Genomic DNA, 24,697 nt, shown 5'->3' on the forward strand with positions numbered 1-24,697 from the left:
AGCTGTAATAGTTCCATTTGCCTTGCAGATTTTTGACTTGGGAAATGAAGATGGCACAACACTTTTTGTGTTGTCAAATACCACAGTGATACTGCGAGATTTGGAATTAAATAGTGCCAACAGTGTTGGATTTTACATTCTGTGTAACAATGACTTTTATGTACAAAACCCCTTCTGTCTTGAAATGTTTCTTTCAGTGTCATTTAAATTAATGAATTTAAAGGAACACGACTAGAGCCAGTATTTATATTAGTATGGTATATCATGCCATATATGCTGCAAGATGTTTGTTTCCATAGTTGCTTTTAAACCGAAAGCTTGATTAGTGTTACTTACTGCAACGCTTTACATGCAGTAGTTTGTATTTGCAGATGAAATTTGTTCATCAAATGATTACTGTTTATTAATAAGCAATAGTTGATCTGTACTCTAGTAGCATTTAAAATACAGAATTATCTTTAATTTTACTGAGATTTCATTTATGAAAATTCACCAATAAAATTTAAGACTCCAGAAGGAACAAAATTAAATTTTTCTTTTAATGGAGGCAAAGACTTCTGTGTACTGATGAAAGCTTGTTGAATGCAGCACTTCTGCTTTTGCAAGAAGTTCTGAAAAACAGATTTTTACATACTAAACCAAACACTTTTGTACTTTTTTAAAATAAATTCTTGGAAGCATCAAAAAGTGCCAGCTGTGAAACTCGGGGTGAGGGGTGTGTGGAATCAGACTATCTGACAAAGCATCCTCTCATTTTGCAGAACTTGTGGTCGATAGAGACCTTGGGGCTTGCGATTCTTGAAATGCCAGCCTCTGGAGTTGGAGCTTTCAACCTGCTCATGGCTATTCTTTATAGAGACAGCTCTTCACAGTCTATCTGTTTCTTGATGTCTACATTCCTCCTTCCTCACTTGTCCCTGAACAGCCTGTAGGCATCAATAGCTGCACTCTAGTTATGGGATTTGTCCCGCTAAGTTTCAGTAATGGCAACTAGGTTGTAGCTTTCTAGCAGCATGGTGGCTTCTAGCTCCTCCTGTGTGCTGGCCATGCTGTTTGCATCAGTGTAGAGGCACTTCAGCTGGACCGTTTGCTGTGTCACCTTCTTAGAGGAACGCCTCTTAATTCCTTTGAGGTATTTCACTGCTGTTCCCTCTTCGCTGCTGTTACCTCAGGAGACCCTGGCTTATCTCCATAAGGCTTCAAGTGTGGTCCAGTGTAGCCAGCACAGCTCAGAGCAGTAGGCTGAGGACCCTCACTGTCGCTGAGATGATAAAAATCCCCCAAACAAACAACCAAAAAAAGCCCCGCAAACAAACAAAAAAAAAACCTCACAAAAAACCAACCAACAAACCCCAACAAACCAACACCACAGCAAAACATGATTATAATTTTGACAAGTTCTGCCCCTTTAAGTGGGTAATGCAGTTTTTACTTGTATTCCTGAGTGACTGCTGTCTCTACGTAGCACTTACTCTTAGCCCATCTGATTTTCAGTAATTCTGCAATGGAATTGCAGGCGGTGTAAAGTCACATTCATTTTTCTGTTTTCCTTAATTTGTAGGTTATAGGTTCTTTTGCATTATCCAAAAGGCTTAAACAGTATTGCAAAGTAGTGACTAGTTACAGTAGCTCTGCCTCTCCAAATTGGAAGAATGAAAACTGATTTTCATTGCTGGCTGGTCTGTTCTGCCTTTGCGATGGGGAAACAAATTTAATACAGGTATTACTTTTTCCCTTGTGTTTTCCTGTCTCCTTTTTTCCTTTTTTTTTTTTTTTTTTTTTTTTTTTTTTTTTTTGTCCCTGTCTAGATGGCAAGTCCTTGGTGCCAGGGCCTCTCCTTTTTGTCACAAATGTGTGATCTGTAATTAAGATGTATTGGCAACTAACTGGTGCTGTAAGACACTATGTGGCCTTAGTGATAAGTAAGTGGCATTGATTCCTTGGTCAGGGTGCATCACTGTCAGGTTTGCACTTTTCAAATTGGGATTACTTGTGTGTAATTCAAAAAAAACTATATTAGGAAACTTGATAAGATGGTGACTGTCTGACTTTGACTTTTTCTGAGCAGGGACTGAAGAGGGAGTAGGTAGTTTGGGGCAGGGGGTTCAGTGTCTCAGAGAGAGTTGAGTGTTCTAAGTTCTTAAATGGTCTTCTGTGTTTTCAAAGTGACTTCTCGGGTCTCAGGTCTAGTTTTACCATCAGATCTCTCCTGCCATGAACTTTCATTTTCTTGTATGCTGCTAACTTGCAAGTTGGGATTCACTGCATAAGGTTGAAATTTGTTTTGGCAAGGAACAGGAATGCTTTTTAGGGTAAAATGTTGATTAAAATATGTGTTAATTTTATTGTGGTTGTCATGCAACAGTTGAATTAATAGAAATGTCTTGCAACTTAAAATTTCTTGCTGCCTATAATCTTGATCCCTCACCCCTGTTGTATCTACTAAAAAAGATCTAGATATCTAAGAAGAGCTTAGGCCGGAACCAGAGTGCCAACTTTTCTGATTTCCCTCCCACAGAGAGCAAACCTGTTGGTTCTTGTTCATTTGTATCACTCCCTCTGATGTGAAAGTGATCTTATTTTTCTGATTAAGCTATGTGGTGGTGCAGGGAAATTGGCACTGTGCTAGCCTTTCAAAATTGAATATTCATCATTGTATATTGTGTGGCTAAGAGTTCTCTTACTTGTACTTTCAAAAGGACCTCAGATCAGCCTGAACTAATCGAAAGTGCTTGGTCTTACGTGCATCCTCCAGAGTGTTTTCTGTAAAATAAATTGCATCTCTACCTTCTCTTTGCTTATTCACAGAAAACAAAACAGTTGAAATTTAATTTCAGTGTTGTCCCTACTCACTCCAGCTTCTTTTCTTTTTAAAACATAATGGCAGAAACTAACTTTAAACTTTCCAGAGAAAATGGTTCTCGCTAATTGTTGCCTATGAAGGTGACACAGTTTTTAACTGCATTGAACAGGCTCAAGTTCCTGTCTATGGAGACAAATGAATGATGATTTCTAACTGATGAATTAATCTAAAGATGTGATGAGCATCTGTCAATCTGTGTATGTCAGGAGAACACTAGCTGACTCTAGGTATTAACAGTTACTTAGGAAGAAGCATGCTTGTCTTAGTAAATGTGACTAATGTCATTAGAGTAATTGTGTTTTCTAAAATATAAAATGTACAATATTTGGAAGATGCACTTTTATGCAGTGTTTTTCATAACTCATACAGAATGCTAAAACATACTTTTTTATTTTAAATAAAACCTTTTTTCCCCCCTCTTACCACAGGATAATGAGAAAAGGACCCCTTTACATGCTGCTGCCTATCTGGGAGATGCAGAAATTATTGAACTACTTATTTTATCTGGTATGTTCTGTTCCTGTTAATGGAAAACAAAATAACTCTATGCAGCTTTTATTGAGATATTTAATGTACTAGAAATTAAAGATGTTTGTACTGAAATTTTGGTTTCCAGACTTATTAGTGTTATAATACTGTGTAGTTCTACTCTAAGATATTTCTTTGTAGAAAGCTTTCTCAGACATAGCTATTTTTATTTGTAGCTTGATCAGCTTTAGGTAGTTTAAAGAAGTAATAATGTATATGTTATAATTAGATGTTAGCAGCATTGCTTTGGTTCTGAAATGGCCTTCAGAAGAAACAATTAAAGTTGAACATAGAAGATGGCAGCCAGAGTTGGCTATATTATTTTTAATATCCTTTGCAATTGGCTTAAATGCAGAGAATATAATTAGGATCAGCTGAATATCTTAAAATCTCTTCTCTTGTTTTTCTGTTTATTTGTACTAAGACAAAGTACAAGTTCTGTAGAACAGTACATTTCCACTTTAGGAAAAAAAAAAAAAAAGATAGAAATCCAAAAAACAAAATCCAAAAGCAGAATTTCATGACCGAGATACTGAATTGATTCATCTTGGGCAAATCTACCCATCAGGTAGCTTGAGGCTGAATTTATTATATGGAGCTTTAAGGTTAAAATAGGAAGATTAAAACTTGGAACTACTTTAATCTTCAGTCTGCCTAATGGCACATCTTACCCGTGAAGAGATGGCTATTTCCATGCACCCCCACCTACCCCCATCAACCTTTAATAATATATTTTTCTTTAAAGAAATGTCACTTTGAAGATTGTAGGAGTCACTTTCAGATTTTCAGTTGAAATTCCTAGGCACAATTTAGTTTGTTAGAATTTAACAAGATATAATCTCCTCAATATATATATGTGTGTGTGTGTGTGTATATCTATATATATGTTATGTGTACTCTCCCTATGTAATTCTCATGAAAATATTCTACAGTGATAATTTTCCAGAAAACTTTGCATGTGTCACTAAGAAGGTGCTGGTTTCCCATATCAAGGAAAAACACTCAAGTTTTGGTGACTCCTGAAAATATATAATGACCCCATTCCTTCTGAAAAGGGATCTTGGATTTGGCAAGGATATTTAGGTTTTCACAGTGATTAAAACAAAACCAAATAAAAATCCAAAACAAATAACCATGTTTTAAACTTTGGAAAATTGTAGTCAGTTGCTTCTGGCAGTGAAGCTTCTGAACTGGTTTGAGTGAACAGGGTCTGTTAACCAGAACTGTGATTGAAGAAAATACCTCCCTTGGGCAAAAGGCTTATGGAAGGAGTGAGATTCTAGCTCAGATATTAATCAAACAGGATCCTGATTGGGGGATGGCAGTAGAGGAAGAAAGATTAGTCCTGCTATTTGAACACGTAGCCTAGCTATAAGTGTAAGAAAATTGGAGGACAAAGGAGAGAAGTGAAAGAAATAAGGATTAGGGATGTACGAACAGTCCAAAGTTGAGCTGTTCTGCAGAAGAGAGGTTGTGGGATGCCCCTGTGTCTGCAGAATGTTCAGGAAGACTGGGAGGCATTGATATGTCTCAGATAACATTTCTTTAATGAAAATCAAGATTTACTTGCACAAAACAGCGTATTAAATAGTTGCAAAATCAAAAGCTTTGAAAGATGTGGAACACATAGGGAACATCAGTCTAACCTTGTTGTGCTTGTGTTCTGTGCTGTGGACTTCAATTACGCATTTGTGCTTTGCTGTGGAAGCACAGGCTCATGAACTTCACAGGGAGGGACTGCACTGAGAATGAATTGAAGTGGTGCAGAGAAGCAGGCACAGGTGCCAGTTGTCGATGCATATATAAGTGAATGAAGAGTGACGTTAGTTCCAGGATGAGAAAATGATGTCTGCATGTTAAGGTTATTCAGTTTGAAAGGCTGTGCTGTACTTGGACACTAGCCTGTATAATAACCTGTTTGCAAGCTGTGGTTTTAGGTCAGCAGATTAACCCAGACTCTTTAAAAAGTAGTCACCAGTTTAGTCATCTTGATTTCTGAATGCTGAAGTTGAAATCATTGTGAAGTGTGAGCTCTCATAGCTTTATCTGAAGTCTAGGTGTCTCAAAACGTGCAAGACAAGATTTTACTTTGAACTCTCTTAATTGGAAGATGGGGAACAGAGGTTAAGTGTATTAATCCTCTGTATTTCATAAGGATATGGAAAATTCATCTGTCATGTTTCAACTGGAATAAAATCTCTCCTTTGAGACAGATGTATAATGTTACACTTTGTCATAATAGATGAGCATTAGGGAGCAAATAAAGAACATCTGTTACCACAGCAAGATTTGAAGAACACTTGCCGTGTTGCAAGACCTCTCTTTGAACAATGAGAAAATGGTTTGTTGAATAAATAACATTTCTGGACAATGATCTCCTCTGTGCAGTAAATTTTTGTGTGAAAATTTTGTATGTTGCTTTAGTTGACCTATTGTAATATATTTGCACGAGGGATTAAATTAGGTAGTGTAAACTAATTTCATCCTAGCATTTCTCGTGTTGTGAGAGCCTGACTTTGCAACTTGTAATGTCCTCTAATGTAGTTTTGCCTGAATGTTATTAGGAATCACTTTACAGTGTTCCTGCTCTGCAAAATATCCTGCGAAAACTGTTTGCTTTGACTTTCTTTATTCTTTCTTCGAACTGGACCCCGAAATTGCTGAAGTCAATATTAATCTTTCCACTGCTCAGTGGCTCTTAACTGATTCTTTCTCTTTATTCTTAGTTAAAGTGTCTCATATGTTACCAAGACATAGGGTGTTTGATATTACTGGAATGTCTCTTGCATCCTCCTCCAGGGGATCCTTGTTGCTTCCTGGTATTTTGGATCATAGGTTGCCATTACAATATCTTTATATTACTTTGCCTTAGACCTAAGCAACCCATTTTGCACATTCTGAAGATATAACCAATTGAGCCTATCTGCAGACTTCTGTGGAATAAGTTTTCAGTCTTACAAACGTGCTTAATTAGGTTTTGAATGGTTGACACATTTTCCCACCAAACCTCAGGGCTGCTTTGTGACCTCTCCTATTGTAGTCTTTCACCTGGGAAAGGCACTTAAAGATGATGGTTTGGATACAGACTCTGAACAAGAAAGAAAATTGCTTCGGTGACTCTAGTTTGGGGCTGGACATTTAGATTGCCTCTCGTTTTTTATCTTGAGACAGTGCTTCACTGTACACTAATAAACTTGTCCCGAGGATGTGAACATCTTGCCAGCAAATTGTCATTCCACTATGGTCTGTGGAAGTCTAAATTGTCAAATCATCTCTCCCTGTTAGATTGTAGCAAGACAAGCAATTAGCATTCCTAAACCTATTAGTTAAGGAGGTGACCAGTAAATTAAAAAGAGGCTTAAAGATGGTTGTTTGTAGTATCAGAATAGTGGAACAAAATTTTGTATTTTAGTCACTTGAGAATTTTAATTTTAGAAGCGTTTTCTTTTTTGTATTACTCTGAAGAGTTGTGACACCTGTCACAGTTGTATTTTGGTAATGAATGTACAATTCTGCATCCTGGTGCACAAATACATCTGTCTGCTTTGCATGATTGCACTGGCTTTAATTGTGTAAATATCTGATGGCAAACTACCGAGAAGCAGAAAAGTAAAGTGATTAAGCCTTACTTAACTGAATGTCCAACTTTCTGTTCTTTCCCAATTAAACAAAAAAAAAAAAGAATCAAACCCTTCCTTCAGTTAAGAACTGTTCTGGGGAGATGTCTTTCTTTATAAAAAAAAAACTTTCTTTCCTTTTGTCCTACACTTCTTTTTAGTGCCACCGGAGTCTATTCTGCAGACAAGTGACATTTGAGGAATGTGTTCCCTTGATTAGGGACTTTTTTCATGTGTTTTCTTTAAAATACCATGTAGGCTATTATTGCTTTCACTGAAATCAGTATAATTCATGAAAACAAACATCTTAACTATCTTAACAACAAACTATGTTGCTTTCTTTTGAATAGATTTAGTTTCTACATTGCATTGATACTTGAATGCTCACACAACACATTTCTGTTTGTTTAACCCAAAATTTTCACTGCATGCAGCTCAGCGTGGTCAAACTCGATCTCATTAAGATTTGGCAGCCCATGAGGTTTGTTGTGCTTTCCTCTGGGTCAGCTCGAAAATGTAAGAATTGTGCTGACTCTGGCAAACTATTGTTAGAGTAGTAACAGATTTTGTAGGATAGTAAAGACTCTCCAACATTAGTCCACTCTACCTGTGTTTCTTTCATCTAATTCTGAAACTATTCAAATATTATAAGTCCATGTAATGACAGTCATGCAATTCAGCTGTTGAAAGGCTATCACTGCAAAAAGATCAGCCACCTGAAGCTCCCTGTGTTTGAATTGCTCATGTACCCACACGACGAAGGCATTGCAGGGGGGCTCCTTTTACACTGGCTGTATCTTTTGTCTGCTTCCTCCTTTTCACAATGATGTTGGCCGCAATTTTCTTTTTTGAGCTGCCTTAACTTCCCTCTGGCAGCACTAACAGTCAGTTGCTGTGAAGTAAGGTAGCTCAGATGCTCTTTAAGAGAGAAGATGAGGCTGACTTATGCAAAGGTGGAAGTGATCAGTAGCTTCAGGAGTCTGAGAACCTTGTGTTGCTCTGAAGCTTGAGGAGGGGATGGATGAGATGTGGCAGAAACTATGAAGTTCTGAAAGGAAATGGATGTCTTATATTGATAAAGCAGCAAAGTTCTGGAGGATGGCTTTGACTTCAGTGTGGTTTTCGTCCTTTTTTTGGCTAGTGTATCTCCATATGGGGGTTTGGTTTCTTCTTTTAGACAATAAAAATAAAATCTGTTGCTGAAGCATCATTGTAGCTTGTCAAAATATACTTTCAGTTTTTTTCACTACTTTGTAGAGCCTCTATTATGCATTTAGCTTATAAATAGGAGGAAGTTTTCTCTCAATAACATCTTATTATTGTTGCAGCAATATTTTTTCCAACTATCCGAGTTTTCAGTAGGAAATTACCCTAAATTTCTGTTATTGTTTGCTCCCATTCATATCTCAAATCTTCTTTTACTTCACAAACTTTTTCTGTATCTCCTAACTTTTCACAGATTTTTCTATTAAAGTTAAAAGTCTTTTTCTCTGTCTGTTCATTCCCCATTGTAGTCTGAGAATTTCTACTTGCCACGTTAAGTACTTCCGTGGTCATTTTCTCTAGATAAAAAGTGGATCATTTAAAATGGAAAAATTGCTAAAGCTTATACTAGCCCTTAGGAAAATAATTAAATAGAATCCATTTGCAGCAGGACTGCTGGTTATTCTCAGTGATTTATATGTGGGATCTTCCTAATTTCTGCAAAGATCATTCTTAAATTATGTCAGTATACTAGTTAAGACAAAGCTTGTTAGCTTTTTCAAATGCAATGTAGAAATCTTACTTACATCTACTTACACTTTACACCTAAAACAACATTTCAGAGCTTCAAATACTGAACATCAGATGTCTGTATTGCATATGTGTGTGAAAACACATTTGTTTTCTTTGCTTATATTATGTTATTGTTCAATTGCTAGCACATCTTGTATGATAACAAAGGAAAATACTATCTTCAACAGTCTAAAAATACAGACTACAAACAGAACAGAGGGAGGCAATTCAGTACTTAAGTCAATACCGTGAGTGTGTCTTGTCAGTTCTGTTGTATTTGTTTTCTGAATCTCTTTCCAACTAGTGATGCATAAGTAATGTAGCCTCAGCATTCATGAGTCTTCCGAGGACATTTACGAATAGGAAGAGTTCCGGTGTGGAGCAGCTTGGGAAGAGAGTCACAGCAAGAGCTCTTATGAGAGGAACACAGGGGTAATACACTGAGACACAGCTGTAGAGAGTTGGATGGAAGTTTAGAGATGAAGGAGGTGGTTTGTGGCTGTTTGTTGCAGCACTTCCTGCCTGCTCATTCATCGCCTGTCTCTTCAAGAGATAGTTGAGATGCTAGCTTTTATTCGAATGTAATGACATTGATAACATCAAGTAGCAAGTGGATAGCAGAAACATACAAAGAGGTATTAGCGACTAATGGAACGTTTCAATGTGCGATCGCCAGATATAGACTGATATAATTAAAGGTTCCAGGATCATTCTGTAAGCAGTGCATGTATCGAGTTGGCAAATGTGTCTCTTGGAACATAAGTTTGCTAAAAGTAAGCATTACTGAGTTTTTCAGTAGCTTCCATACTAGATTTATTAAATAAAATGTCTGTCTTATTGTCACACTTGTGAATGCAACTTTGCAAAATGAAATTTAAGATTTAAGGAGAAGGGAAGAAAATTACATACTATTCTCCCCACCCCCCATATTTTGCAAAAGTACTGCTTTCATATTTGCCTAGATGTGTAAACACCACGATGGACTAGCAAAGTAGGTGATGAGAGGGAAGATCTTGTTTAGTATTTTGGTTTTGTGTACCAACGTGGAAGAATAAGTTGGTTTGTTAGGAAGGTGCAGTTGCAGTGCCATTTACATTATCACTTCTAAAGTTCAAGCAAATATGATGGATATTTGTGTTGCAGTATTGTATTTGATGTTATTGGCAAGCCCCCAAATCCTTTTTCTGCAGGGTTTATAACATAAGAAGTATTGAAATACAAGAAATTTTGCATTAAACAGATGAAATATTTGAGCAGTTTTAATAAAGTTGTTAAGATCAGGCCCCTGAAATCTGGAAGATCCAGTGTGGTGGGGTTTTTTTGCATGTACAGATTGGGGGTTAAGGTACACTGCTGTGTTCTTTGAAAGAGCAAACTATTGCATAACTGGCATTTGAAACGTGAGAAATGCCCTGGTTAACATGTCAGCAAGTTGAGCTTCACAGAGATAATATTGCATTGGCAGTGTTGTACAGTGAATTATACACAGACACATGTTCAAAATGTCTTTAAGCAAACCGTAAAGCAAATCATCTTTAAGCAAAAGATATTCAGTAAAAGCGTAATATATTTTCTAACACTTATTTGCAATGATCTGGAGTAGAGCTTTACTCCAGAGGATGAAGGCTGTAAACTTCCTCACTGTTGAATGGTAGGAGTATGATAGGTATGAGGGAACTTTATATCTCATGGAGAACATCTGAAGGGGGAGGGAGGAGCAGTAACGTTTTCGCCTAAATCATGTGCTAGGGAGTAAAGAACAGCCTAGAGGGGGATTATGACCTCAGTACAAGGCTGTTTGGAGAAGCTGTTCTATGAAATTTAGGTCATTCTTGGCAGCAAGTCTTCCTGGAGAAATTTAAGGGGAAATATATTTATGTTAATTTAAAGTATTATTTTGTTTAACATATCTAGAGCTATAGATCTCCCAATTCACACATTAATAATGCATATGCTTTTTTTGGTAGCACATTCATTTTGATTATTAGTTAAAAAAAATTGTCTTTTAATGTAAGAATTTTGGAACTCCTTAGAGTTAATTGTTTTTGGGGAAAAACTAGCTTGGTGATTCTTTCTTAAGTCCCATCGGAGTTCAAATATTTTGTCAAAAATCAACTTTATATTTTTACTCTGTCAGAGAATCTACAGATTTTTTGTGCGTTTGAAAAAGTTAACTTATTTTAGCATCTACATATTTCACTGATGTAACTATGGGTTCTATTAGACTTTGGCTTTCTTGCTTTTTTTTTTGGTGTAGGTCACTTAAGGGATGGGGAACAGATACCGTTTTGATTTTGTTCATCTGAGAGGACTGTGTAACTTTTTGATGTTGCTTCAAATTTCCCTAGGTGTTTCTTTGGCTAATGCTGATTTTCTTTCTTACCAGAAACAACAAACACTTTCAGATATTCTTTTCCTTTAATCCTTTCAAGCTTGATTAGCTTACCACTGGAAAAACCTTTTGTACACTATCTTTTTGTAGTTATTCCTGCTCTCTTCTGGTGTGATTTTTAGGCTGTGTTGAAAGTACCAGAATTGTCGGTGAACGACTTAGCTGAACCTGTAAATGTGGCTTGGACTCTTAAATACGTTTTCACTAGAGCTTAGGTAGTGCCACTTCCTTGGAGTGCAAATATGCGTTTCTCCCCTTTCGCTGGGTATGGTGCTTCTCCTGTCTTACGGATCATCACCTGGCTGGATCTGACCTGACCTCAGATTTTACAAATCCATTTTCCTGACAAAAATCAGAATGGTGATTAGTGACACAGTAACTCCCTTCATTCCTTTAAAATACTTCAAAGACATTTGTATCCTAAAATTAGAAATACAAATCAGCTAGACTTTGAAAATCTTCATTTCTCAGTTGTTGACTGTAGATAGGAAGTCGGGGAGAACTTGGAGTAGCATTTTGGCACTTGTTTTTAGCAGATGAGATGAAAATAAAGTATGGCTGACAATGACTTGGAAGACAATCAAGAATTACAGACATGTTTGAAATATATTGATTACTTTCTCACTTAGTGATCATACAGGTTATTGTCTTTTGGGAAGGATTACAAAAATCCTAAGACATTTCTGATGATCCTTACAACCCTCTAATTCTTTTTTTTTTCGAGTTCTTTGCAGAATTTGATATAGTTCATTACGTTATGGTACATGATATAGTGCAGTAGAGCAGGTCCTTATGATGGTTGACAAAAGCACATATTTATGGTAAGATTAATTCTCTCAAACGTCTGTTGGATTGTACAGTATTTCTTCAAATGGACTTGGACATTCTTCTTATTACTTCAAATTTATTTGTCAAAAACTTTTGAACTCAGAAAATAAAATGACATCCGAAGCTTCCAAAATTTGGAAATGGAAAGGGGGAATTCCCTGAAATTATGGCCAGCAATTAGACCTCAAGCTCTGTTTGGCATTTGGAAGACCTAGGGTCAAAGCGGGAGTTTGGATCCAGCATCAATTCCATGTTATGTTCTGGCCATATAGTATTAATGTTACTGTGTGATACCATATATTGATCTATGAACTTTCTCCAACATTATGTCCAAACTATGTTTTCAGAAACTTAATACATTCATGTCTCTGTAAAATCTCAGCAGATTTAAAAGAAAGATGACTAAATTTCCTCTGAAGGTATTAAAAAAACCCTGTAAGGTTATATATATATATATGTGTGTGTTTGTGTGTGTATACATACACATAAATGCATGTATACATATATGTTATATACACAAATATGTCTGTGTATATATCAGAAAGAAATTAAATCATTAAGCCTAATTATTAAGTTTTCTTATTTGTTGAATGAAGTTCAGTGGAAGATAGAATGTAGTATAGTTACTAACTTCAGGAAAAAAAATCCTCAAATCCTTCTTTCCTTTTATTAAGAAAAAAATTAAAATCCAGCCCCAGGCTTGTGCCTGTTACAGATGTTTGTACAACCTTTTTTGTTGGGAATGGGGACAGCTGTTTCTTGGATGAGCTTTTAGAAGCAGAGATGCAGTTGTTGCAGTCTAGCTTACAATGGGAAATGTTCAGTGGAGTAGAGAAGGTTCATTCCCAAATTCCCAGTAGAAGCAGCAGCATCATTCTATATACATTCTATATACTGACATATACTGACATATCAGACTCACCAAGCACAAGGAAACTAGAGGCATGGGGGATAAATGTAGGCTCTTCCTCTGTTTTATTGGAGATTTTCAACTGCAGTGGGAAAACATGAGATTTTTGTTAATGAAAGCAAGGAGTCCGTCTTTTATGTGCAAAATATTATAGAGGCTTACCTAGTATAAAAAGATGAATATTATGGGTGCAGTGCTAAAAGAATTTCATCAAAGGGTGAACTTCAGCTGGAGAAAAGGCTCCTTTCCATTTTTGGCTGTAGTAGTGAGCCTAGAATAAGTATCTTCCACTAGTACTATCTCTGTTCTTGGAAATATTTGTCTCTCTGTAAATATATAATATATTTCTGTTACTATTCTTTTTTTGTTGCAGGAGCTAGAGTTAATGCCAAAGACAGCAAATGGTTGACTCCTTTACACAGAGCTGTGGCATCTTGTAGCGAGGTATGCGCTTTTTTTTCCTGACTGTTTTGTGTTAAAATAATGCATCTCAAATTACCTTCTGTTCTTTGCGTGGTTTTTACAAAGTGGAACTCCTCCAAACATTTGGAATTGCAGAACATTTTTTTAACAGTTTATTTAACCTGTTGAGGGTATGTGTGTATATAATCACATGACTGATTAGGAAGAAAAGGAAAACTATAAACTTACAGTTCTCAGCTTTGCTCTCTGCCACTTCCCTAGCAGAGGATTGTGCCTGTCATTTTCCAAAGTCTCGTTTACTTCTCTTAGGGTAACCAGAATGGTTAGCATGAGAGAAGTAGAGATGAACTAAGATTTAGTACAGCTTTTACAGAATCATCTTTGCATTTCTTCATTTTTTTACATGCTTATCTGTTCAGCCATTGAAGAAAGAAATGATTCTTTGAGGCCTGCAAACATCTTTTTTTAAACATGCTTTTAATGAGCAATAATAATATTGAAAATCACTTTAAAAGTTATAAATTAAATATGTAGAAAGTTTTTGAAGTCTAGCAGTTACACAGTTGTGAGAATATAGGAATGTAAGAAATGAATTTATTGTTCCTTTATTGTTGATGTCCTAATAAAAATTTTAAATGCCGGTAGAAGATCAAACAAGAGAAATGCTGAGCTTATTATGTGGAAGAGTTTATGCAAAACCATTCTCTTTGAGATCCTGAGTCAAATCTATGCTCATTTCAGGATGTCTTCAAAAAGAAAGATTTTTTACAGATTATGTGTAAATTTTTGAGAAGATGGTATTGAATATGTTGGTTTTGACAAGCACTGAACTTCCAAGTGTTTGATCCACAAACTATCTAAACAAGCCTTGTTTCAGGTTTTACTTTTGAATTCCCTGGATAAATACCAGTATTTTGTCACTAGCATTGATAATTATTCAGGAATTGTGTTATTCAAAACGGTGTTTTAAAATTAATCTTCAGGAGTCCCTTATTCCCAAATGCTATTTGTTCTTCTTGAGGTATTTTTAGGTGGCTCCTTTAGGAGCTGACCAAAGCACCAAATGCTGCATCCTTTAGATCTGAGGGATGATAAAAGCTCCTTGTATCAGTAACGCATGCAGAGGGGAGTGCTACAGAAAAACTGGACCTAAATAATAACTTCAAAAAATGCAACTGTGACCATTTCTTTAAAAAAATATATGAAATACTTTAAATTACTAACCACAGGCAAACAATGCATGTAAACCAATCAGACTTATTTACTCAAAAGGCAACAATAGGCGCTTGTCAGAATTTTCTGTTTATAAACTCCTTAAGTCATTGGAGCCCGTGTATGTGGTTGATAAGTTTGGGTACAGTTTTCCAGCTGGCGGACGTACATGGGCTATGGGCGCTAGATGAAAAAAGCTGTGGTGTAAAAACTCTTCATAATGACTTCAGTAAAACATCTGCATTTACTGTTGAAGCAAGGACAGCTGCAATTAAACAAGGACATTGGGACATGCAAAGTAGTTGGAGTTACAGATTTAGCTGCCAACTGTGCCGGTTCAAGGAACTTCATATCAAGGCAGTCATGCTCCATGGCCTTTCTATTTGTGTGCCTGATGTAATTTGCAAAAGAAAAATAAAAAAAACTGGAAACCCTAAGCAATTTATTAATGCAAAGGCACATAAAAATATCAGATACGTTATTTTTATGCTAGTACTATGGTGCTTCCTTCTGCAAAATGGGTAACAAATGTTCTGATGATGATTTTTCTTAATATTTGTTTCAAAAAGAATTTCAAGTGTTAATTAGATTTTGAAAGTACTAAATCTGCTTAAGTTTCCTAGAGAATAAAGAGCTGTTCCATTTCGTATTTAACTTACAAGGCTGTGATACAGTATTTTTCACTTTTATGTTTGTTCGTCTTTTCTATTGACAGTAGAAGAAGCTTGAATGTTTTAAGTATACTTATTGTGATAAATAGAATCAAGTGCTCCTTAGCGTTCTGCTCATAGCAGAAAATAATACCTAGCTATTGTACTACAATGTAATCTGAAATTTCCATTAACTACTTGTGGTAACATGTTTTAAGTTCAAAGCACCAACCATTTATTTGCAGTCAGTATTTGAGTTGGAAGTTGCTGAAAGCTGTTAGTGAATTGTGGGAAGGTCATGGAGTCGATGAAAACTGCATTATTCATCATCGTGGTGATAGCACCAACAGATCTTTTTTCCAACGCATTCCAGTTGTGTTCACATGTTTTAATGGGAAATGTTTATCATGCTGTAAGAATTAGTCTTATCTGTCAAATTTTCACAGCTTGTACATTTAACAAAAGAAAATTAATATTCTTTGTGAGATGGAATTCAGTGCCACACTTTAAAATGGTTTTCAGGAGTTTTGCAACACTATACGGTCTTTGTGACCATGCTCTGTTTCATGTGTGGTTCTCTGAATGTACATTTAGTAAGCAGTTCTTCTCTTTGCCACTTATAAACTTTGATAGTTCAAAAATTTTGCCTGGCAAATTAATGAAAATGTATTGTAAGTCCATAGTACTTCACTAATCCTTAGCAATGGAAGTAATGCTAAGGACGTTTATTGAGCTTTGGATGTTAGTTGTGACGACAAAACAATTTGCTAGCTGTCTTAAGAAACTGGATAGAAGACCTGGAAGTGGTTGATTCAGTTGAATCCTGTAGGGAGTGTATTTGCTCATGTTCTTGAGAACATCCCCAGATCTGGATATATGATCACTTAAAATCCCAAAGCATAAGATGATGATTTACGAAAGAACAAATTGCCAATACTTCTATTGCATGATACTATCCTTGGATTTAAGGCTTTACTAAGTAGCTTGGATTTTCTGTACATGCTTTCAGGATGCTGTTCAAGTGTTGTTAAAGCATTCAGCAGATGTCAATGCTCGTGATAAAAACTGGCAGACACCCCTACATATAGCAGCTGCAAACAAAGCTGTGAAATGTGCTGAAGCTTTGGTGCCTCTCCTAAGCAATGTAAATGTGTCTGATCGAGCTGGCAGAACCGCATTGCATCATGCAGCCTTCAGTGGACACGTTGAGGTAAGAGCTATTTTTATTAGCTTGTTTCCCATTTGTCATTCTGTCCCTTATGTTTCTAATGTTTCCCAGTTCAAAATTAAATTTCCTTCATCCCCTCAGAATAACCCACCCCCGTTATGTCTTTGAATTTGTCTTTTGCATGTGTACAGAATGATTTCAGAAAATACATATTTCGTCACTTAGTTGGAAGGCTGTTGCAGTGTTCACCTTTCATAAGACAGAAGCAAATTTGCCTGAATTAACTGGAGTTAAACGAGTAATAGATACATTTAAAATGTAAAAAAGAAGAAATTTTTCTGTTCAGTAGATAGTTAACACGTGAAATGTGTTGTCACTAAAATCTGGAGGAAGTATATGTAATAAGCTCTAACTCACTAGTTTTCAAACTCTGAAAGATGACCACTGAGAAATTCCCATTGTAGTTGTGTGTAGGTCATTGGAGACAGATGGGCAATAGGCTTGCTTTTAGTGATTACCCTTACTGGATATCTTAATAGTGGCCTGAAGATTTCAAAGATTCCACAGCTTTGCTGTATTTAACTTGGATAGTTTTTTGTTGATGCTAAGTTTTGCGTTACAGTCACTCCATTAGTGCAGCCTTTTTTTTTCCAAGCTTATAGAATATTCAAAACCAAGCACATTTTAACTCCTTTGAAAATGCATACATTTTTGTATTCTTCTATGATTATCTTTGTCTAACTTTAGAGTTAGTTTTCCATTATAAATAGAGGATTTGTTTTCTTTCTTTTTATCTCAGATGGTCAGCTTACTGTTGTCTAGAGGGGCCAATATTAATGCATTTGACAAGAAAGACAGACGAGCTATACATTGGGCAGCATATATGGGTATGTACATATTTCAGTTGATTACTTTTGTGGTAGTAAAAAAAGCAACTCACCTAATGTTTAGGGGTTTTATATATTTCTAGGAAAAATATTTATATTGTAAGTGTTGAGATTGTCTGTGTGTCTTGCAGAAAGCCATTAACAATATACCTCATATTGCCTTGCAAATGTGTTTTTATGATGAGAAAATAAATTTGTTGGATAAAGAGAAGTCAGGTAAGTAATGTTGTTCATTAAAGATGGAACTATGTTCCCCAGTCAGCAGGAGTCCTAATTGCTGGTGAAAACTTTTGCAATAATGCTAAATAGAAAGTAAACAGTTAATACTAGAGGCACCTGAAACAAAGGATCATTACACCAGTCTTTGGGATTGTTAATTAAGAGAAAAATATTTCATCTCTCAAACTCCAAATTCTTGCCTTGCCATTCTTATTCCAGGAGTGGATAATTATTGTTCTCTTAGTATTGATCAATGCACTGGCAAGTACTGCACAAGTGATGTGCTTCATTGCCTTTTATCAGACTTTCATTTTATTGTGTTTTCTTGAGAATATCTATAATAAATAGTAGAGCTTTGTATCTCACGCTTCATTTAAAATATGAGCAATGTAAACCACTGGCAGCTGTGTTTCTAAGTAAATTACATGCAACTGCTGATTGTATTTGCCATTGCAGAATGCATTTAAACTGTTCAGAAGCTGCTGCTTCTTAACTTCCAGAAAATGTCTAAGAATGCCCTTGAACACGTGCAGTGTGTGTTATATGTGAGCGGTGAACGATGAAGTTTGATTATCAATTTCCGGAAGAAGCCAATTGAGATTATTCCCTGATCTTGGTTGTTATTCAGTATTTTAGCTTATTGCTTTGTAATTTTAATGATTTTATCCAGCCAAGGAAGAACAACAAAAGCAGTAGCATCAGTATTGTATGAATCTGCACACCTGGGAATTTCTTCGAATATGAAGTAGGGAAATAAGACTTCATTATATGTAATTTTTTATTTCTGTTATGTTTTGATGATCTATATTTTCCCAAGTTTAAATTGTCTAGAAAATACACATATCTATATGCCTAAGATACCATCTTAGGAATCTCGAAGAGAACAGTCAGGAAGAGAACATGGTCCTATTCTTTATGGAAGCATTTTTTTCAGATCTAAAGATGAGATTGTTTTTACTCCAATTTTAAGAGGAAGTATTACTTGGAATGAGTGTCTTGTTGAAAGCTTTTATATAAAGGGCTTATAAGGGGGCACCTTGTGGTTTTTGCAAACTTTTAAGTTGATGTACTAGGAGAGTAATTTCTATACTGCTCCTTCCCTTAGTAAAACAAACTAATTTTACTGTGACTGATATCAAAAGAAAAAATAAACCCATAAACTAGGAAATTAGATGGACTCATCACATTGACATCTCTAAGTCTGTGCTAACTCTGCCTTGAAAGTCTGATCTTAAGCAAAATGGCCCTCAGTATGCAGTTTGGCATTAATGCTGATTATTATGAATGAGGGAATTAGTTATAAACAGGCATAATGCTTTGTGGTGTATATGTGTGTGGGGAAGTTCTTGAAAAAAGACTTAAGATTGCAAATCATTTCTCATCTGTGATTCTGCCATATCGAGTACCTTATATTACTGCTTTGGAGTTGTTACATTTATCCAAGCAATATTTCCTATTCTTGCCACGTAAGAGCAAATAGAAGTGGTATTTTAAAAGTGGAAATGCAATTTTAAACTTGCATAGCAAAACAGAAAAGCAGTGTCGTGTGGGGCAGTACATATTTAAATACAGTCACCAAAAACCTTACCTTGAGTTTTGAGGGTTCATAATGAGTTGTCCATTGTATGAAACATGCCTTGATCTGAGGACTGAGAATTCTGGCCTTTGCAAATGCAAAACCACACGTACACAAATTTGAGTTTGTTTGTAAGACCTCAGTGATTATAAAAGTGATCTTCTCACAAACACTTGTGTTCACGGGCCGGTGGAATTATTAACTGTTGTCTTTGCACAACTGTTTCAGGCCAATTTCACATTAGTCTTATATCCCTGACAATACAGGTCTGAAACCGTCTGATAGCAATGTAAAATAAAGCTGTGAAATCCATATGTGAAATGCTAAAAAGAACAACAGGACCTTGTTGAGCTGTCTTCAGAGGAAAAGACTTGAATGTGCCAGTGAGTTATGAAGTGATCATCACAGCGCCAATTCTGTAACTTATAATTTGAAGCTGTATGATACTACACTTCAAGTATTGATACCAGTACTTGAAACTGAGACTTTAAAGAGCAGTCTTCATTATTGAGCCAATGTTCTTTGCAATATTTTGTCTTAGTATTTTGTAATCTACTTAAATAAGCAAAGCAATGTCTCCTACAGGCCATCCACTTACTCAAGGTGATTATTTGCAAAATTTTGTTGGATGAAACTTGTGAGATGGCAGAGGTAGAGATGTTTTCTGGCTTGTGCTCACCTACATGAGGGAAAAGATAAGCTGCATTTATTCCAGTTTCAGTCATTGCAATTTCATAGGGTGTTAACAGGAAACTCTGTTAGTGAACAGTGGGTGGGAAAAATATAATTCATCTGATGTAGATCAACCTAAATATCCTTAGCAAAGCTTTTAAAAGTCTTCAAACAAGGGCGAAACACCTGTGATGTTCTCTTACAATTTAGAGCCATTTTATGCTGCTCCAGTTGTTTGAAGAAACCCTTAAAGCTTTTCCACTATATAAAACTGACCATAGGAAAAAAAGAAGTTATGCTTTTCGTCAGTCTGCTATAAATAACTTCCTAGGGTTATATCCATTGTTTCCCTTCCTTCCTGCTTTTCACCCGGCTCCATTCCTGTCCAGTTGCATTGCTGCAACTAAAGTGGGCTTTCAGTTGTGCGTGCTAGCGTTGCCCTCATTAGTGTATCGGAGTGTCTCCTCTGTGCTTCTGACTTCACGTACCTTGCTCTTCTGTTCGAGTGTCTTCTATTGATTGCCTCTTGCGTTTTCAATGCAGGTCAGGGATTTGTTGTCTTTTTTTCTCTCTAAAGTTTTTCTGCAACTGTTCTATTCAGTGTGTCCGTTCCTTTCACTGCTTTCAGTATCTTCTGTATACTTCAGTCTCTCATATAGGGCTTGTTTTCATTCGTGTCCCTGTTACATTTGGATCAGAAGATGAGCATCATGTTTACATTTTCTCTTCTTTCCTACAATACTAAGTAATTCAGAAATGAAATATCACAGCACTTCACATTGCGCTGGTAAACACTGTATGCTTCTGATCAGTGTAGCTGAGTAAAGGGTTGTTTTGTATGTTGTTGGGTGTGCAGCATAAAATAGCTGTCATCATGACTGAATGCTTATCGGAACAGATTTGTCTGTGTTCCTTTGGGTAGACGCTTCCTGTTCAAATTTCTGCAGATTCTCTTAGTCATTGGGAAAGCTAAGACTTACTTTTTGTGAAGCACTTAAACTGTAGGCTGGATTTGATACTTTTTACTAGTATGTCTGACTGGATAAGCCTACATATTCAGTGTGCCCCTCACCACTTTTTTGCTAAGGTAAGGGAGTTACTCGAAAGGTGAAACGAGTCTGTCTGTATGGGTCAGTTACAAAAGTAAAGCCCTGAATCTGTGGTGGTCTTTTTAACTGACATGTTCTCCTTTTTCCTGACACGGTCATGATTATCTGTGTGGTTTCAGTGATTGACTTCTTTGGTAGTTAAATTAACAGCTGAGCAGGAATGACAGATTATTTTGTTACCTTCTATTCATAGCTTTTCTCTTAATGTGCAGTATCACGGCTGCACACAAGCACAGTGAAGAGGAAAGCTGGGTTGTCCTTTGCAGCATGGCAGTGGTGTTGGTCCCCTTGCCCATCCACAGAGCTGGCGGCGAGAGCAGATCCATTGCCTGCCTTTTCCACCCTCTTACCTGGAGCTTCCTCCAAATCCTCCCTTCCCCACTATGCCGCTCAACTTTCACTCTCCTCCTGGTGACATAGGAGAATAGTTGATGCTTTCAAAAGACTAGGGTTCCTCAAAGGCCTGAGTCAGTTTTGAAAACAGAGCTTTACTAAATCTTTTATGACTTGGGTAAACATTTCAAAGGCTTTGCTAGCAAAGGAAGCTAGGTGGGGGGAGTACATTTTTTTTTTTTAAATAGTATATTTCCTTCTTTTCTTGATTTTGTAATTTTTTCAGTGTTTATGAGGAAGACTTTAAAAACCTTAACAGCTATGTTTGGAGCTGAACATGAAGGTAGATTTCTGACCATCGCATACTCTCTCAAGTTGTTAACAGAAATTTGCAGTAAATGTTTAATAATTACAAAGTTATTTCACCTCTCTAGTTCTCTAATCTTGAAAAAAAATCCTTCTGTGTAAGCAGACGACAAGAGGGTTTATATATATATATACGCACACAAAAAAATATTATTTTTGCTGTATAAATGCCATAAGTAATGAAGGCGTTATATGGAAATGCTTCTGGAGGTGAATATTTTATGTTGCTTTTATAGTTTGATACAATTATTTATTTTCCAGATTAAGTCCAAATGAATAATGTCTTGTTCATGCTATAATAATTGTACAATTATTAAGTTTGTAAACTTGTACTGGTTAATATAAAATGCAGCTTAATTCTTTTTGGTTTTCTTCTTTTAGGCCATATTGAAGTTGTGAAATTGCTTGTGGCCCATGGAGCTGAAGTGACTTGCAAAGACAAGAAATCATATACACCCTTACATGCTGCAGCATCTAGTGGGATGATCAGTGTAGTCAAGTATCTTCTAGATCTTGGAGTTGATGTAAGGAAGAATAAAACAAAGTTATAAGGGGGGGGGGTTAAATGTTTCTGTTAGTGTTATAGCACACTGTTTAGGTAGGGGCATGTTATAACACAGCAAAAATAATATTTCTGAAGTTCCTCATTCACATGATTTTATGTTCTAAAACTTCATTCCCCCACATAACTTAAGAGACTTGCAGATTTTTCACAGTTATTCAGAAATAAATATGTATTTAGCAGGGGTTTTGTTCATTTAGTATTTCTCCCTCTTAGTTCATTGGACTGGAGCTCAGGAAATAGGAATTCCGTTCCTAGCTTTGCCACACAATCCTTTTTGAACTGCAGGAAGTCAAACTCTCTTGCTTCAGTTATTTGTAAAACATAGATGTTACTGACTTTCTTACAACACATAGGTTTTGGAAACACTAAAAAATGTGAGAAATTTATGTACTACAGTAAGGAAGGCCACTTTAATATCAGAACACAAAATAAGTTAAAGGACTGTACAATACCTGCATGTAGAAAGTGTGTTAACAAAACTGTGAAATTGTAAAAAATGTACATTGTGCACCCCATATTAGTATTACAAGGCTGGAGAATGCTGCCAAAAATGGGAGGGGGGGAAATGTATACTTTAGAGTCGTTTGCTTTAGAGATTAGAAATAGTTAATTACTAAAATTCCTGTTATACTCAGAACGTACAGGTCCTCAATGATATTGAAAAGTCCACCTGTGTATATATGCACACATTACATCTAGGAGTTGTAAATTTAAATGCCTAAAACTTCTTTTGGTGAGACTTAGTCCCTTTGACATCTGTTTTTAACAGAAACCCGCAAATTCTGTTGAAAAGTGACAGAAGTCAGTGCTGTGCTTAGTCTGCAGTGCCTGTGCAAGCTGCCACTGTTGATGTTCTTTCCATATGTGTGTTCTGTCGAGTTGCATGCTGCATACAGGAAACTGGTGTGGAGACAATTGGTGGAGGTTGTCTCACTTGTAAAGCAATCATACTCTTCACCAGTACACACTTCTTGATCAAAGTACTACATCCAGAACTTGCTTTTAAGTTATTGTTTTGAAGAGTTCCAAAATGTAATTAGGAAGTTGTCTCATGACATGACTTTTTACTTGGTTGTAATTAAATTCTGCAGTAATGCCGGTTTTTGCCTAGTAGCTAATCTTGTTTTTTTCCCCTTCTGACAGATGAATGAGCCAAATGCCTATGGAAATACTCCTCTCCATGTAGCTTGCTACAACGGCCAAGATGTTGTAGTGAATGAACTTATAGACTGCGGTGCTAATGTAAATCAAATGAATGAGAAGGGATTTACGCCTTTGCACTTTGCTGCTGCATCAACACATGGAGCATTGTGTTTAGAACTTTTGGTCTGTAACGGAGCAGATGTAAATATGAAGGTAGGTGAATTCAAAACTCTATTCACTCTTGAAAGATGCACTACGTCTTTATCAGAGGTAATTTTTCAGAATCATTGTTACAATTTTGTTTGGAAGTTCACACTGATTGATGGGAAAAGTACTACAGAAAAAAGAGCTAGTATTTTGCTTCAAGGAACTTGACCTGAATCTGAAAACATCAATGAGATATAGTAAATAGCTGAGAAGGATAAAGGAGAAAGGTGACAATACTGTCTGTTCAATCTGGATTATATTCAAATGTCAGAATTCCACATAATTTGTTTTCCCCGGTCTGTCCACATGAGTAAGAGCAAATCATATTGAAAAATGCCAAAGAACATGTTTTTCTTATAAATAAGAAGCATTTAAGCACTCAAGGATATTTCAGAGAAATGTATATGAACAGGCTAATTGCTAGAGCAACTGAAGAACTGATGACTTAAGATGCTGAAGTCTAATTAATAAAGGTGAGTTGTCAAGGTTGTATTAGAAATACAAAGTTAAGTAGATTAGGCCAATGGAAAGTCTTAACCAGCTGGTGTTTTAATTTAGTCCAGCAAAACTTTGTGAGCAGAGTCAGTACATGTTTTACGTCTCTGGTCACAAGTCTTTGACTGCAGAATATTCCTTAGAATCCAGTCTTTGTGTAGGTAGAATTTCTAATCTACACAAGAATAAAAGCCAGCTGTAACCTACATCTTTTCAAGTGTGTAGGGTAAATTCTTGACATGCAAGAGAGAGCGAGACACGAGACCTCCTGTTTTGTGTTGATTTTTATTCTAATAATGAAAACTTAACTGTATTCAGAAATATTCAGTGACAGTATCTGGTGTATTGACAGGTTTCAGGCTGGGGGAAGTGGGAAATGAGTATGTGAAATGAAGAGTCCAAGTATTCCTCTTACTAAATATCTGATTGTCTGTACTGTTGTCCACATACAGTAGGAAGAGAATTATCTGTCCTTTTGTTTGTTAAAATTAAATCTGTTTGAAAGAGTTATGCCTGCATTTCAACACGATCTGGATAAGAGGTGAATATTAGCATAGCTAACATTTCTGTTAGAAGTCATGGGATTTGTGGCTTATTTCACAGAATCATAAAATGGTTTGGGTTGGAAGGGACGTTAAAGATCATCCAGGTCCACCCCCCTGCCATGGGCAGGGACACCTCCCACTAGACCAGGTTGTTTGAAGTCTTGTCCAACCTGGCCTTGAACGCTTGGATCGGACATCAGCAGCTTCTCTGGG

At 36.3% G+C, this 24,697-nt stretch overlaps 1 protein-coding gene across 3 annotated transcripts in view; it reads left to right on the forward strand.

Annotated features, from left to right (window-relative positions):
• Positions 1–24,697, forward strand: part of ANKRD28 (ankyrin repeat domain 28) — a 123,600-nt gene that overhangs the window by 63,160 nt on the left and 35,743 nt on the right. For all 3 annotated transcript variants that reach the window (XM_054060412.1, XM_009560782.2, XM_009560783.2), the window contains exons 3-8: positions 3,292–3,370; positions 13,288–13,358; positions 16,209–16,409; positions 17,167–17,254; positions 21,911–22,053; positions 23,238–23,450. In XM_054060412.1, the coding sequence (XP_053916387.1) occupies positions 3,292–3,370; positions 13,288–13,358; positions 16,209–16,409; positions 17,167–17,254; positions 21,911–22,053; positions 23,238–23,450 (795 nt within the window). The remainder of the gene's footprint in view (positions 1–3,291; positions 3,371–13,287; positions 13,359–16,208; positions 16,410–17,166; positions 17,255–21,910; positions 22,054–23,237; positions 23,451–24,697) is intronic.

Source organism: Cuculus canorus, chromosome 2 (genome assembly GCF_017976375.1).
Source record: "Cuculus canorus isolate bCucCan1 chromosome 2, bCucCan1.pri, whole genome shotgun sequence".
Lineage (NCBI taxonomy): Eukaryota > Metazoa > Chordata > Aves > Cuculiformes > Cuculidae > Cuculus > Cuculus canorus.